Genomic DNA, 17,359 nt, shown 5'->3' with positions numbered 1-17,359 from the left:
TCATAAACTATATTATTACAAAAATCTTTACTTGTATTTCTGCATTAGAATTTCTGCATAGAGTGATGAAAGAAAGAACTGTTCTAATCTGGAAAGCCATTTGGTAAAGGATTGCACTGGAGCCAATTTATTTACAGTGTGAAATATTACAAGCATATACCACCTAACTCAGTCACACCACAGTTTCAAGAAGTAACTCTTTATTTGTACTCAAATGAAACCACAAATAATACCTACCACCTGCAAACAATTAATACACAATTAATATACAATTAACAAGAAATTCTATTTTATTTTACTTTCTCATCATTATTGCTCAATCTCCCTTTTTTCATTACTGTCATCCCTAATTTTTCTTTAAAAAGTTTGAAAAAAATAATTGTAAGAGGAGTAACCAAAGCTAAAGATAACATGCAACATGCTCACGTGCCCTTACACACACACACACACACACACACCCACCCACACACACACACACACCCCCACAGAACCCACATACACACACACACACACACACACACACACCCCCCCTCCCCCCCCCCCCCCACAGAACAGCACCCATACACAACAAACACACACACACACCCACAACCCCACCCCCCTCAGAACAGCACACACACACACACACACACACACACATGCAGAACACACACAGGCACCCATACAGAACACATCACCCACATACAAAACAAAGAATCAGAACAGGCACACAAATAGCACACTCAGAAAACATACATACACAAGTGATCACACACACAAGCATGCACCCACACGCAGAATATGAGACACATGCACACACAAACACACACGCACAACCATGCACTCATACACACAGAGAACATACACATACATGCACAGAACTTAGACATGCATGTTTGCATGTACTCACATACACGCACACAGAGTACACACACAGAACACACACTTAACACACATAGGTGCACGATTGCAAATGTATGCACACATGCATGCACATATGAATACATGGACAACCACCTACACTCACACACACACACCCATGTGCACTCAGGCACACACACACACGCAAATATTAGACTCACGGTTCAGGAGAGTGCATTGGGGATGAGGAGTGACGGATGTACTGAGTGCATTGAAAGACTCGGAATGCCAGACTGGCTAAGAAATCACGGGGTGACAGGAGACCAGCAATGGGGTGCAGAAGGAAACCCGTCCTCTCTAGAAAATGAAAGAAAAAAAATCAGGGCGGTCAGGGAGTTGGATTAACTTTATGCTTCACGATCACTGTCAAAACAGACCTGAAGCTCCAATGGGAGAGGATACTTGCCTTTCAAGAAACTGGAGATATCCTGAAGCTGAGGGATATTGTCTGCCTGGTAACCACAGTGTTTCTCCAGAATCTGGAAGGCATCCAGAAATTGCCTGCAGGCGTGACTTGGGTACAAGGTAGACAACTTATTGTAGACCTTCTTCCTAGCATAAGAAGCACACAGGTTATCAGAAGCGTCTTATAATTCATTCTCAGGACTTGGGCATGACCAGTACTCATTGCTCATGCATACGAGGCCACTGCAGTGGACATTTAAGAGCCAACCACTTTACTGTGGGTCTGAAGTCACATGTAGGCCAGGCCGGGTAAGGACGGCAGATTTCCTTCCCTAAAGGACATTAGTGAACCAGTCGGGTTTTTCACAACGTTATGGTCACTTTTCCTGGTATTAGCTTTTTGTTTCCAGAGCTTTGAAAACTGAATTCAGAATCTCAGGCTGTCATGCTGGGCTTGAACTTGTGTTTTCTGGATTTCTCATCCAGTAACATAACCACTGTGATGCCAAACTCCACTCATTAGTCAAGACATTTAGAAGTCCACTCCCTGGTCTCTGTAGAAACTCAAAATACAAAATGGGATGAGCCTTGTGACAATAAAATAAGAAGGGCCATTGAGAAATAAAGCTGTAATTAGTTTGCAATCAAAAGGATAGATTTCTATATTCACATCAATGGCTTGATAAGAACATAAGGATTAGGAGGTAGAGTCAGCTATTCGGTAACTCAAACCTGCTCTTAAATAAGTTCATGGCTGACTCCACTTTCCCGCCCCATCCCCATATCCCTTGATTCCCTTAGAGTCCAAAATTCTCACTATCTTCAGCCTTGAATAGACTCAACAACAGAACATCTTTATCCAGGTAGTGGATTCTAAAGATTCATAACTCTCTGACCGAGGAAATTTCCCCCCAGCTCATTCATAAATGGCTGGCCCCTTATCCTGAGTTTAGGATCCGAGTTCTAGACTCTCCAGCCAGGGAACCACTCTCTCAACCCCTACCCCGTCAAGCCCTCTCAGAATCAAACGCTTCAATGAGATCGTCTTTGAATCTCCTAAATCCCAGCGAGTATTGGTCCATTCTACAATCTCTCTTCTTGGGACAACCCTCGCATCTCAGGAATCAGGGAACTTTTGTTCCACCCTCCTATAAAGCAAGAATATCCTTCCTTAGGCACAGAGACCAAAGTGGTACGCAGTACTCCAGGTGTGCCCTCGCCAAACAATTGCAGCAAGGCTTCCATAGTCTTGTACTCCAACCCTCTTGCAGTTAAGACCAAAATGATGCAGCCTGTCTAGTCCAAGATTATGTTACAAAAGAAAGGCTTACATTTGTATAGCACCTTTCACAACCACTGGATGTCTCAAAGCACTTCACAGCCAATGAAATATTTTTGGAGCGTAGTAATGTAATACAAGGAAATAAACACAAAAATACTCGAAATACACAGTGTCGTCAACATGAAAACATAACGCAGGTTACATTAGGAAGGGAAATCAACATCAAAGGCAGCTCCTACCAGGATCCTTAATCTGTCGATTTCCTTTTCAGATATTGACAGGGCTGCTATAAATTTCCAGGATTTTTTTGCATTTATTTCAGAATTTCAGCATTTGCTACTTTTAATAATATTAAATCTAATCTGTTTGCAGAGTTTATTTTATAGAAATTGATAACAGTATGTATAAGCCTTATTTAAAATCCCATCTGAGTAGCTTCTTAGGGACAGACTTTGAGCAGACTCTGAATTCATGAACAAAGCAAAGGACAGCACAGGAACAGGCCCTTCAGCCCTCCAAGCCTGCGCCAATCATATTGCCTGTCAAACTAAAACATTTTACACTTCCAGGGTCCATATCCCTCTATTCCCATCCTATTCATGTATTTGTCAAGCTGCCTCTTAAACATCACTATTGTACCTGCTTCCACCACCTCCTCTGGCAGCGAATTCCAGCCACTTACTACCCTCTGCGTAAAAAACTTGCCCCGCACATCTCCTCTAAAGTTTTCTCCTCTCATCTTAAATCTATGTCCCCTAGTAATTGATTCTTCCACCCTGGGAAAAAACTTCTGACTATCTACTCTGTCCATGCCACTCATAATTTTGTAAACTTCTATCAAGTCGCCCCTCAATCTCTGTTGCTCTAGTGAGAACAATCCGAGTTTCTCCAACCTCTCCTCGTAGCTAATAACCTCCAGACCAGGTAGCATCCTGGTAAACCTCCTCTGCACCCTCTCCAATGCCTCCATATCCTTCTGGTAATGTGGCGACCAGAATTGCATGCAATATTCCAAGTGTGGCCTAACCAAGGTTCTATACAGCGGCAGCATGACTTCCCAGCTTTTATACTCAATACCCCTGCCGATGAAGGCAAGCATGGCATATGCCTTCCTGACTACCTTATCTACCTGCGTTGCCACTTTCAGTGACCTGTGGACCTGTACACCCAGATCCCTCTGCCCGTCGATGCACTTAAGAGTTCTGCCATTTACTGTATAATTCCTACCTGTATTAGACTTCCAAAATGCTTTACCTTCTGTACCAGTCTGTCATGAGGGACCTTGTCAAAGGCCTTACTGAAATCCATGTAGATAACATCCACTGCCCTTCCATCGTCGAGCATCTTTGTCACTTCCTCGAAAAACTCGATCAAGTTAGTGAGACACGACCTCCCCTTCACAAAACCATGCAGCCTCTCACTAATATGCCCATTTGCTTCCAACTGGTAGTAAATCCTGTCACGAAGAATCTTCTCCAATAATTTTCCTACCACTGATATGAGGCTCACCGGTCTGTAATTTCCTGGATTATCCCTGCTACCCTTCTTAAACAATGGAACAACATTGACCATTCTCCAGTCCTCTGGGACCTCACCCGTAGCCAGTGAGGATACAAAAATTTCTGTCAAGGCCCCAGCAATCTCCTCCCTTGCCTCCCTCAGAACTCTTGGGTAGATCCCATCTGGCTCTGGGGTCTTATCCACCTTAATATTCTTCAAGACGTCTAACGCCTCCTCTTTTTTGATCTCAACATGATCCAGGCTATCTGCACACTCTTCCCTAGACAAATCGACCGCTAAGTCCTTCTCTTTGGTGAATACTGATGAGAAGTACTCATTTAGTATCACTCCCATTTCTTCTGGCTCCACACGTAGATTCCCACCTCTGTCCCTGAGTGGGCCTACCCTTTCCCTGGCTACCCTCTTGCTTTTTATATATGTATAAAAGGCCTTGGGATTTTCCTTAATCCTGGTTGCCAATGACTTTTCATGACCCCTTTTAGCCCTCCTGACTCCTTACTTAAGTTTCTTCCTACTTTCTTTATATTCTCCATGGGCTTCATCTGTTCCCAGCCTTCTAGCCCTTACAAATGCTTCCCTTTTCTTTTTGACTAATCTCACAATATCCTTCGTTATCCAAGGTTCCTGAAACTTGCCATGCTTATCCTTCATCCTAGCAGGAACATGCCGGTCCTAAATTCTTATCAACTGACGTTTGAAAGCCCCCCACATGTCAGTTGATGATTGCCCTCAAACATCCGCCTCCAGTCTAGATTCCTCAGTTCCTGCCTAATATTGTTATAATTAGCATTCCCCCAATTAAGCACCTTAACCCGAGGACTCCTGTTATCCTTATCCACCAGTACCTAAACTTACTGAATTATGGTCACTTTTCCCGAAATGCTCCCCTACTGAAACTTCGACCAACTGGCTGGGTTCATTCCCTAATACCAGGTCCAGTATTGCCCCTTCCCTAGTTGGACTATCTACATATTGTCTCAGGAAGCCCTCCTGGATGCACCTTACAAATTCTGACCATCCAAACCCCTCGCACTAAGTGATTCCCAGTCAATATAGGGAAAGTTAAAATCACCCACCACAACAACCCTATTGCTTTTACATCTTTCCAAAATCTGCCTACATAGCTGTTCCTCAATCTCCCGCCAGCAATTGGGAGGCCTATAGTAAACCCCCAACATTGTGACTGAACCCTTCCTATTCCGGAGCTCTACCCATATTGCCTCGCTGCATGAGCCCACCGAGGTGTCCTCCTGGCGTACAGCTGTGATATTCCCCTTAACCAGCAGTGCAACTCCCCCACCTCTTCTACATCCCTCTCTATCCTGCCTGAAACATCTAAATCCTGGAATACTTATCTGCCCATCCTGTCCATCCTTCAACCAAGTCTCTGTAATAGCAATAACATCATAGTCCCAAGTACTAATCAAGCTCTAAGCTCATCTGCCTTGCCTGTTATACTTCTCGCATTGAAACAAATGCATTCAGACCCCCAGTCCCACAGTGTTCAGTAATTTTTCCCTGCCTGCCCTTCCTCTTAGTCCTACTGGCCATATTCACTAGTTCCCAGTCATTTATTTCACCTGCTGACCTATTGCTCTGGTTCCCACCCCCCTGCCATACTAGTTTAAACCTTCCCGAGTGACATTAGCAAACCTCACAGCCAGGATAGTGGTGCCCCTCCAGTTTAGATGCAACCCATCAGCCCCAGAAGAGATCCCAATGATCCAGATATCAGAAACCCTCCCTCCTACACCATCTGTTCAGCCACGTGTTCAGCTGCACTATCTTCCTATTTCTAGCCTCACTGGCACGTGGCACAGGGAGTAATCCTGAGATTACAACCCTAGAGGTCCTGTTTTTTAACTTTCTGCCTAACTCCCTGAACTCCCGCTGCAGGACCTCGTCACTCTTCCTGCCTATGCCGTTAGTGCCAATGTGTACCACGACCTCTGGCTGTTCTCCCTCCCCCTTCAGAATGTCCCGTACCCGATCAGAGACATCCTGGACCCTGGCACCAGGGAGGCAACATACCATCCTGGTGTCTCTTTCATGACCACTCCAACATTGCTATGGAAACAAATCAAAATCATTTTATTATTTGCAAATTATGGGCAACATTGGAAGAGCTGGCATTTATTACCCATCCCTAGATATCCTGAGAAGTTTGTGAGTTCTCTCATTAAACTGATGCATCTCCAGTGACTTTGGAAGCCAACCACATAGTGTGTGATCACATGGTAGTGGGAATCAGAAACTCTCTCCCACAAAATTCTGGAGGTCAATTGTCATTTTTGAAGACTGAGATTGATAGATTTTTGTGAGGAAGTGTATCAAGGGATATGGAGCAAAGGTGAGTCAATAGGATTGAGGTAACGATCGACCATGACCTAATTGAATGACAGTGGAACAGGCTCCAATCCAGCTGTATTTACAGTTGGCCCAGACAGATTAAGGAGAGTAGGTTCTCTTCCCTGAAGGGTTTGAGTGAACCGGTTGTGGTTTTATGACTAGCCATTTTCTTTCTGGTGTCAGTCTAACATTGAGCAGATTTACTAATTTACCATGCTTGTTTTGAACGTAGGAACATCTGCCTTGCTCACCCTGTAACATGACCAATGCAGCACAATGTTCAGCACCACTCCCGGTGACTCAGATACTGAAGCAGTCCATGTCTAAATACAGCAAAACCTGGACAATATCCAGGCTTGGGCTGACAAGTGGCAAGTAACATTCATGCCACACAAGTGCCAGGCAATGACCATCTCCAACAAGAGAGAGTCTAACCATCACCCCTTGATGTTCAATGGCATTACCATCACTGAATCCCCCACTATCAACATCCTAGGGATTACCATTGACCAGAAACTGAACTGGACTAGCCATATAAACACTGTGGCTACAAGAGCAGGTCAGAGGCTGGGAATTCTGCAGAGAATAACTCACCCCCTGACACCCCAAAGCTTGTCCCCCATCTGCAAGGCACGAGTCAGGAGCGTGAAGGAATACTCTCTGCTTGCCTGGATGAGTGCAGCTCCAACAACATTCAAGAAGCTTGAAACCATCCAGGACAAAGCAGCCTGCTTGATTGGCACCCCTTCCACAAACATTCACTCCCTCCACCACCAATGCACAGTGGCAGGAGTGTGTACCATCTACAAGATGCACGGCAGGAACTCATCAAGTCTCCTGAGCCAATTAGACTCATAGAGTCATAGACGTCTACAGCACAGGAAAAGGCCCTTCGGCCCATTGAGTCTGCACTGATCAAACAAGTACCTAACTATTCTAATCCCATTTTCCAGCACTAGGCCCATAGCCTTGTGTGCCATGGCATCGCAAGTGCACACCCAAATACTTCTTAAATGTTATGAGGGTTTCTGTCTCTACCACCCTTTCAGGCAGTGACTTCCAGATTCCCAATACCCTATGGGTGAAAAAATTCTTCCTCACATCCCCTCTAAACCTCCTGCCCCTTACCTTAAATCTATGCCCCCTGGTTATTGATCCCTCCACCAAGGGGAAAAGTTCCTTCCTGTCTACCCTATCTATGCCCCTCATAATTTTATACACCTCGATCATGTCCCCCCTCGATCTCTCCTGCTCCTGGGAAAATAACCCCAGTCTATCCAATCTCTCCTCATAACTAAAATTCTCCAGCCCAGGCAACATCCTGGTAAATCTCCTCTGCACTCTCTCTAGTGCAATCACATCCTTATTATAATGCGGATTCCAGAACTGCACGCAATACTCTAGCTGTGGCCTAACAAGTGTTTTATACAGTTCCAGCATAACCTCCCTGCTCTTATATTCTATGCCTCGGCTAATAAAGGCAAGTATCCCATATGCCACCTTAACCACCTTATACCTGTCCCGCTACCTTAAGGGACCGGTGGACATGTACACCAAGGTCCCTCTGATCCTCGGTACTTCCCAGGGTCCTACCATTCATTGTGTATTCCCGTGCCTTGTTTGTCCTGCCCAAGCGCATCACCTTACACTTATCCGGATTAAATTCCATTTGCCACTGATCAGACCATCTCACCAGCCCGTCTTTATCCTCCTGTAATCTAAGGCTATCCTCCTCACTATTTACCACCCCACCAATTTTTGTGTCATCCGCAAACTTACTGATCAACCTTCCTACATTCAAGTCTAAATCATTTATAAATATCACAAACAGCAAGGGACCCAACACCAATCCCTGTGGAACCCCACTGGACACAGGCATCCAGTCACAAAAACACCCCTCGACCATCACCCTCTGCTTCCTGCTACTCAGCCAATTCTGGGTCCAATTTGCCAAATTGCCTTGGATCACATGGGCCCTTACCTTCGTTATCAGTCTCCCATGTGGGACCTTATCAAAAGCCTTGCTGAAGTCCAAGTAGACTATGTCAAATGCATTGCTCTTATCTACACACCTGGTCACCTCTTCAAAAAATTCAATCAAATTGGTCAGACATGACCTCCCCTTAACAAAACCATGCTGACTGTCCTTGATTAATCCCTGCCTCTCCAAGTGTAGATTACGTCTGTCCCTCAGAATTGCTTCCAATAGTTTCCCCACCACTGGGGTTAGACTGACTGGCCTGTAGTTCCCTGGTTTATCCCTTCCTCCCTTCTTGAATAACGGTACCACATTGGCTGTCCTCCAGTCCTCTGGCACCTCTCCTGTGGCCAGAGAGGTATTGAAAATTATTGCCAGCGCCCCTGCTATCTCCTCCCTTGCCTGACTCAACAGCCTGGGATATATTTCATCCAGGCCTGGAGATTTATCTACTTTTAAGCCTGCCAGACCACTCAGAACCTCCTCCCTTTTTATGCTAATTTCTTTAATTATATCACATTCCTTCTGCCTGATTTCCATACTCACGTCATCCCTCTCACTTGTGAACACCAACACAAAGTATTCATTTGGAAACCTACCTATGTCTTCCGGCTCTACACACAAATTACCACTATGGTCCTTAATGGGCCCTACTCTTTCCCTAGTTATCCTCTTACTCTTAATGTACTTGTAAAATAACTTTGGATTTTCCTTTATTTTACTTGCCAATGTTTTTTCATGCCCCCTTTTTGCTCTCCTAATTTCCTTTTTAAGTCCCCTCTACACATTCTATATTCCTCTAGGGCTTCCACTGTTTTGAGCCCTCGGTATCTGCCATTAGCTTCTCTTTTTCTCTTTATCCAATCCTGTATATCCCTCAACATCCAGGGTTCCCTGGATTTGTTGGTCCCACCCTTTGTCTTTACTGGAATATGTTGGCCCTGTACTCTCCCTATTTCCTTCTTGAATGAGTCCCACTGCTCTGACACAGATTTACCTAAAAGCAGCTGCTCCCAGTCCACTCTGGCCAAATCATATCTGATCTTATTAAAATCGGCCTTCCCCCAATTTAGAACTCTGATTTCTGGCCCATTCTTGTCCTTTTCCATAACAACCTTGAATCTAACAGAGTTATGATCACTATCTGCAAAATGCTCCCCTGTTGATATCTCTACCACTTGCCTGGCTTCATTCCCTAAAATTAAGTTCAGGACCGCGCCCTCTCTTGTAGGACCTTCTACGTACTGGCTTAAAAAGCTCTCCTGGATGCATTTTGTGAATTCCGCTCCCCCTAAAGCTATCACACTATGACTAACCAAGTTAATGTTGGGGAAGTTGAAATCCTCCACTATTACTACCCTATTATTTTTACACTTCTCTGAAATTTGTGTACATATCTGCTCTTCTATTTCTCTCTGACCGTTTGGGGGCCTATAGTACACTCCCAGCAATGTGATTGCTCCTTTTTTGCTTTTCAGTTCTACCCATATGGCTTCATTTGAGAAGCCTTCTTAAGATGTCATCCCTCCTTACTGCTGTAATTGATTCCTTGATCAATATTGCGATACCCCCTCCTCTTTTACCTCCTTCCCTGTCTTGCCTGAAGACCCTATGTCGTGGAATATTGAGCTGCCAATCCTGCCCCTCTTTCAACCATGTCTCTTGTGATAGCAATGACATCATACTTCCATGTGTTAATTTGTGCCCTCAACTCATCTGCCTTATTCAGCAGACAGCACCTTAGACAGCATCTTCTAAACCCACGACTGCTGCCTTCTAGAAGGACAAGGGCAGCAGACAGATGGGAACACCACCACCTAGATGTTCCCCTCGAAGCCACTCACCATCCTGACTTAGAAATATATTGCCGTTCCTTCACTGTTGCTGGGTCAAAATCCTGGAACTCCCTCCTTAACAGCACTGTGGGTGTACCTATACCACATGGACTGCAGCGGTTCAAGAAGGCAGCTCACCACCACCTTCTCAAGGGCAATTAGGGATGGGCAATAAATGCTGGCCCAGCCAGCGAAGCCCACATCCCATGAATGAACAAATAAATAATAGTCCCATATCCAGCTATATACTTGTGGTACACATGTTTCAACTAGAATCCTAATACTGCACAAATTACAAGGGGGTTCTCACCATGTTGCTATCTCTTCTGTTGTGTAGTCCACCCTTGGTAAAGGCTCTCCCCTGTTGAAAAAGACATGTCAAACTTCACATTTCAACGTATCAGCTTTCAATCTGTATTTAAGGATTCATTTGATATTAATTTAACTCTTAACATGCGTACATTTCATAAAGATTTATAGCTTCATCGAGCAGGAGAAAATTGCAGTGTAGATGTTTTTTGAGCATATTCTCCTATGAATTCACAGAAGCTCAATGATGGAGTGAGATATACTTACTGCTTATAATTAAGTGCCAGACCTGCGATGTGAGACCTGCGTTCTCTATACTCCAGATCTTGGTAACCCTTAATTGGGAAAAAATGCTTAATTACTGCCATTACCCTATCGTTTGGGTTTTTATAAATGTTTCTGTTGTACCTGATCCAATAACAATCTGCTGTACACAGAGGTTCCAGACACTAACACACTCACTGGATGGTCTTGATCCAGATCAGGTTCGAATTTGGTAATCAGATGATGACACCTGTCAAGATCTTGTATTTTTCTAGGAAACCAAGGGACTGGAAAAGAAAAAATGCATCACCTTTAAACCATTCAGAGATTTAGGACTGGGTTTATTTCATAACGGAAGAGTTTTTACAATTCACTGCTCCCGCACAGAGGCTCCACTGCCTGCAGCTCATTTAATTCATTCTTCCATGGAATGTAGTCATCGCTGGGTAGGCCAGCATTTGTTGCCCATCCCTAATTGCTCTTTGAGGGCAGTTAAGAGTCAACCACATTGCTGTGGGTCTGGAGTCACATGTAGGCCAGATAAGGTAAGGTTGGCATTAGCGAACCAGATGGGTTTTTACACCAATCAATGATAGTTTCATGGTCACCATTGCTGAGACCAGCTGGATGGTCTGAATGAGAGCCAGCCGCCTCCCATCCATTCCCCAAGGAAAGACCCGTTGAGAATGTCACACCTGCCGTTACATGTGCCCCAGGCAGGTCTGACTCTACAGTTGGAGTGGTCAGTTGTAAAACATACCCATAATATTGCCCTGTAAATCCTTAATCAGCACCCTTGTCCACTCCTGGGGCAAAACTTTTAGCCCGATGGGTGGGTGTGCACCTGACCTGCTGAAGCAGAAAATAGGGCGCCTTGAATTTGGGCGAGTGTCCCAACATCAACGTGCAGCCGCACGATATTTCATTCAGCGGGTGCGCGCCAGAGTCAGTAGTATACCTGCCGACAACTAAAAGGTCTGTTAGGGCCAATAAAAAGATAATTGAATGAAATTTTTCACCACCCGTCCAACCTAATGGTTGTCGGGCAGGCGAAAAGGCCAAGCGGCCTTTGCACTTTTTAGGAAACCCTCATCCACGGGCGGGATGAAGTTTCCTAAAGCAAATAAAAATAAAATAAAAACTTTAAATTTTAATTAATAACATGTCCCTAAGTCCCATGAGGGGACATGTTTTATTACATTTTTCATTTCTTTATTAAAATTTTAAGCAACTCTTCATCTCCCTGAGGCAGCTCTGAGCCTCAGGGAGACTATTGAACGCGCACTTGCGCGCATGCGTGAAGTTTGCGCATGCGCTGCTCGCCCTCCTCCTCCCCCCGCCCGCACAGGCAGCTCTGAGCACTGCCGCTCGCCTTTCATGCTGGGCGGCCCTTAATTGGCCCGTCAACGTGAAATCACCTTCCGGCCTCGATCGCGGGCAGCGGTCAGCTTCCCGACCACCCCTGCTGAGCCTGCCCAACAAGGGCAGAATTCTGCCCCTGATGTATGCTACAGCTTTGTAAAGTCAGAATAGGGTGAAGCTGCTTCAGACTGACTCTCTACAATCTCAGCATGTGGGGAGATGGATCTAGGAGCTCTGCACAGAATTGCACAGAAATCGCAACCTGCCAGCAGTAGTCATATTCCTACGTCTTTCCCCAGGGACCAATCAAATTGGGCTTTGATTCTGAATTTGAAGATTCACCGTGAAACAAATTTGCTTCACACCAGAGCTGAAGCTGCATTATAAATTTAGTCTTATCAAATAAAAATTGGATAAAACAATTGTCAGGGTTTCAGTCTGGGTTCCTGAGAGGTGACCCATGATAGAGATCCCTTACCTTTCTCCTCCTTACTGATACTGACATCTTCAGCCATTCCTTTTAAAGAGTTTATCAGGGTATTGACTCCGGAACTGTGCACCTCACACCTGATGAAGAAATCCAGGTCATCCACCCGACTTTTGTCCTTTCTAACCGCTCTGCTTTCCATGTGGTGGATTTGAGCTTCAACCGTCTACAAAACCAAATCAACTTCATCAATCCTTTCATTCCAGCCTCACTTGAGGCCGTTTTAACTTTGAACCAGGGTGCCGGCACTTAGCATTGCCAACTCTGGCTGGGCATATTCCTGGAGGTTTCAGAGCCAATATTCCCATATCCCTTTTTTTTTTTCACAAGGAATTAAATTAAAGAGTTGAAAGCAACTCATATAGATTTGAAACGTTAACTCTGTTTCTCTCTCCAAAGATGCTGCCAGACCTGCTGAGTTTTTCCAGCACTTTCTGTTTTTGTTTTAAACTAATACATTTTTGAATGCCTCTATGAATTTTGCCCTGAGTTATTTACAAGGCTGTCCAGGAGGTCAATCTATGATTTTTGGAGACTCCAGGACAATCTTGGGGAGTTGGCAACTCAATATAAAATGGATGAAATTGACGTGGTTGTGTATTCTCAGTCTTAATGGATTTAACTTCTGGTGAAATCAAGGAAATAATGAATGGTCACTGTGATATTGTTCATGCTACGCCCATTCCCCCAAAGTTAAAATTAACCTGAGTTAACCTGTGTCTTGTGAATGGGTGATTACATTTTTGGAAATCCCTGACTTTTTACAATATCTCGCACTGAATTCTATATGAAGAATTTGAAAGTATCACCGGATTCAATTCAGATTCAACCTGGGAAAGGAAATAGACTCATTTTGAGAGGAAATGAGGAATGCTTGTAAATACACAACAATATCCTCAACACCAAGGCACTGCGGAAAGGAGCTGTTCAAATACAAATCCCTTCATTACACATACCCCTTCACACACTCATCACACACACCCCTTCACACACTCATCACACATACCCCTTCACACACTCATCACACACACCCCTACACACACTCATCACACACACCCCTACACACACTCGTCACACACACCCCTTCACACACTCGTCACACACACCCCTTCACACACTCGTCACACACACCCCTTCACACACACCCCGTCACACACACCCCGTCACACACACCCCTTCACACACACCCCGTCACACGCACCCCATCACACACACCCCGTCACACACACCCCTTCACACACACCCCTTCACACACACCCCTTCACACACACCTTCACACACTCATCACACACACCCATTCACACATACCCCTTCACACACACCCCTTCACACACACCCCTTCACACACACCCCTTCACACGCTCATCACACACACCCCTTCACACGCTCATCACACACACCCCATCACACACACCCCTTCACACTCTCTTCACACACACCCCTTCACACACACCCCTTCACACACTCATCACACACACCCCTTTACACACACCCCTTCACACACACCCCTTCACACACACCCCTTCACACACACCCCTTCACACGCTTATCACACACACCCCTTCACACACACCCCTTCACACACACCCCTTCACACACACCCCTTCACACGCTCATCACACACACCCCATCACACACACCCCTTCACACGCTCATCACACACACCCCTTCACACACAACCCTTCACACACAACCCTTCACACACACCCCTTCACACACATCCCCTTACACAAGCCCCTTCACACATACCCCTTCACATGCACCCATTCACACGTACCCCTTCACACACACCCTTTCACACATGCCCCTTCATACACACCCTTTCACACTCACACCTTCCCACACTCATCACACACACCTCATCACACAGAACCCTTTACACATGCACACACACCTCATTGCACGCACACACAACTCATCACACAAACCCTTTCACACAGGCACATACACACACACCTCATCACATACACCCCTTCGTGCACACACACACATCTCATTGCACGCACACAACTCATCACACACACATCCCTTCACACACACATGCCTCATCACACACACCTCATCACATGTCTACCTCATCACACAGACCCCTCATACACACACGCATACACACATACGCACCTCATCACACACATACACACATTCACACACACACTCACGCCTCATCACATACACCTCATCACATGCTTCAAACCACTCATCTCACACACACACACACGCGAACAAGCACACCTCATCACATACACCCTTTCGCACAGACACATGCACACACACACACCTCATCACACACACCCCTTCACACAGGCAGATACACACACACACACATGCACACACACCTCATCACATACACCCCTTCACACAGCACATAAACACACACACACACCTCATCACATACAACTCATCACACACACACACAAGCACAGCTCATCACACACACACCTCATCAGACAGACCCCTTCATACACACACACCTCATCACATACAACTCATCACACACACCCCTTCACACACACACAGACACACACACACACGCACAGCTCATGACACACACACCTCATCAGACAGACCCCTTCATACACACACACCTCATCACATGCACACCTGGTCATGCACACCTGGTCAAGCACACACACACCTCATTGAACACACCCCTTCACACACACACACACACACACACTTTCACACACACACAGACAACTCATCACACACACCCCTTCACACACACACAAGTCTTATCATACACATCCCTTCACACATACACAGCTCATCACACACGCCCCTTTACACAGACACACACACACACATCTCATCACATACACCTCATCATATACACACACACAGCTCATCACACACATCCCTTCACACACACACTTCATCAAACACTCCTTCACACATACACACACAAACACTTCATCACACACACCCCTTCACAAACTCACACACACATGCCTCATTACACACACACCCCTTCACACACTCACAAACATTTCACAACACACACCCCTTCACACACACACATACACACAAACACACACCCCTCATCACCCACACCCCTTCACATATACACATTCCTCATCACACATACCCCTTCTCTCTCTCACACACACACACATCTTCACACACTCAGCCCTTCTGCACCCAAATGCCTGAGGTTACTTTTACATTGGACACAATGAACTGATTAGCAATTCCTCTCTAATTCACCCAAATCTGAAATCCAGATTGGCACCTGGATCGAGGTTGAAATCCGGGTTTGAAGGGGAGTCGGCTGCGGATTTTCCTTTGCGTTTGCACTCCAAGCTTGAAGGAGCAGTCAGGACCCATCCCAAAATGTCTCTTACTAAAGCACAATGCTGGAAATCTGAAATAAAAACAAACTAAACAAGCGCTGGAAATACTCAGCAGGTCAGACAGAATCTATTGGGAGAGGAGCAGAGTTCATGTTCCAGCTTGAGATGACCTTTTAGCAGGACATTCATCCGGGTGAAGCATTAACTCTGTTTCTCTCTGCACAGTTGCTGCCTGACCTGCTGAGTGTTTCACCGAATCACAGGGCTGTTGCGGCGCAGCAGGAGGCCACTCGGCCCATCGCGTCTGCACCATCTCTCCAAATGAGCATTATGACTTGGTGCCATTCTCCTGCTTTCCACCCCACCCCCCGTGCCCTCGCTCAATTTTTCTATTCTGTTTTTGTTTCAAAATGTCTCTACTCTGTTGGACCTGTCGTGTAGATTCCCGAACCTTCCTGCTTTTATTTAGATTGCTTTACACTTCTGTTTTTAAAAATAAATTGTAATAAAACTAAAACCTCAGAGGAGAGATGTTTACAAAGAACCTGATACAAAACCAAGACATTGTGCTCCTCAGTACCTTGGAGACCTGCCACAGGTTAACCTGTAGATAACTCTCTTCATCATAAACCAGTTGAACAATTAAACCTACCTCGAAAATGTTGATGGCGTGGGAGAGAGCAGAACTCTTGGCGTTTCGGAGAGTAAAGATGAAAGTTACCAGGTCTCTGCCTCCCTCTTGGTCCAAAGTGAAGTCAAGCGACTGGTCAGCGGGTTCGGGGACAGAGCTACCCGGCTCTCTGCCCTCCCGGTCATCCTCAATCAGGCTTCTCCTCTTTGCCGGGAGACACTGGGGAGCAACTTCGGTCTTCATTGAGAGAGCAGCCCAGTCCAGTATATATAACCTGGGCAGGTGAATCGCCGGGGCAATTCTCTTGTTAACGAGAGCTCGAATTTCGTGAAGAATGTGCGTGTGGGGGACCCGCTATTTATTGGGACTCGGTGAATGAATTATGGAAACTTTTTTCACGCAATGTGTGTGGGTAGATCCACATGTTCGGAGCCGGTGGAAACATTGGGAATGCGTCAATTGCTGAAAGGTAATGAGATGCTGAATCGTGAAGCGGGGTCAATGCTGGAGATTTTCAGCAGATTCAATGAGAAATCAGGTGAAGGGGTAGGGGGGTGGGGTGGGGGGTGGGGGGGAGGAAGCGAGAGGAAAGGTCACAAACCCAATCTTTGATAGCGACATGTTTCCATCCAGATTGTTGCTCTTTTTTTTTGTTGCTATTGTCCACATTAACAATCGTTGTATTTCCAACCTAATCCATTGGTAGTGAATCTCTCCGGGCTTTAATTCCTTGATAAGTGTTGTGT

At 45.5% G+C, this 17,359-nt stretch overlaps 1 protein-coding gene across 2 annotated transcripts in view; it reads right to left on the bottom strand.

The window, feature by feature from the left end:
• th2 (tyrosine hydroxylase 2) overlaps nt 1-16,856 on the bottom strand; it is a 41,171-nt gene extending 24,315 nt beyond the window's left edge. The window contains exons 1-7 of one of the 2 annotated variants that reach the window (XM_078567650.1): nt 16,635-16,856; nt 12,684-12,858; nt 11,042-11,130; nt 10,847-10,914; nt 10,581-10,631; nt 1,307-1,452; nt 1,062-1,197 (exon numbers count right to left, since the gene is read on the bottom strand). In XM_078567650.1, coding sequence (XP_078423776.1) covers nt 1,062-1,197; nt 1,307-1,452; nt 10,581-10,631; nt 10,847-10,914; nt 11,042-11,130; nt 12,684-12,858; nt 16,635-16,856 — 887 coding nt within the window. The remainder of the gene's footprint in view (nt 1-1,061; nt 1,198-1,306; nt 1,453-10,580; nt 10,632-10,846; nt 10,915-11,041; nt 11,131-12,683; nt 12,859-16,634) is intronic. The other variant, XM_078567652.1, reaches the window with a different exon arrangement.
• Nucleotides 16,857-17,359: the final 503 nt, after the last annotated feature.

The sequence above is a fragment of the Cetorhinus maximus genome, chromosome 22 (genome assembly GCF_964194155.1).
Source record: "Cetorhinus maximus chromosome 22, sCetMax3.hap1.1, whole genome shotgun sequence".
Taxonomy (NCBI): domain Eukaryota; kingdom Metazoa; phylum Chordata; class Chondrichthyes; order Lamniformes; family Cetorhinidae; genus Cetorhinus; species Cetorhinus maximus.
This window is presented reverse-complemented; position numbering and strand designations above follow the sequence as displayed.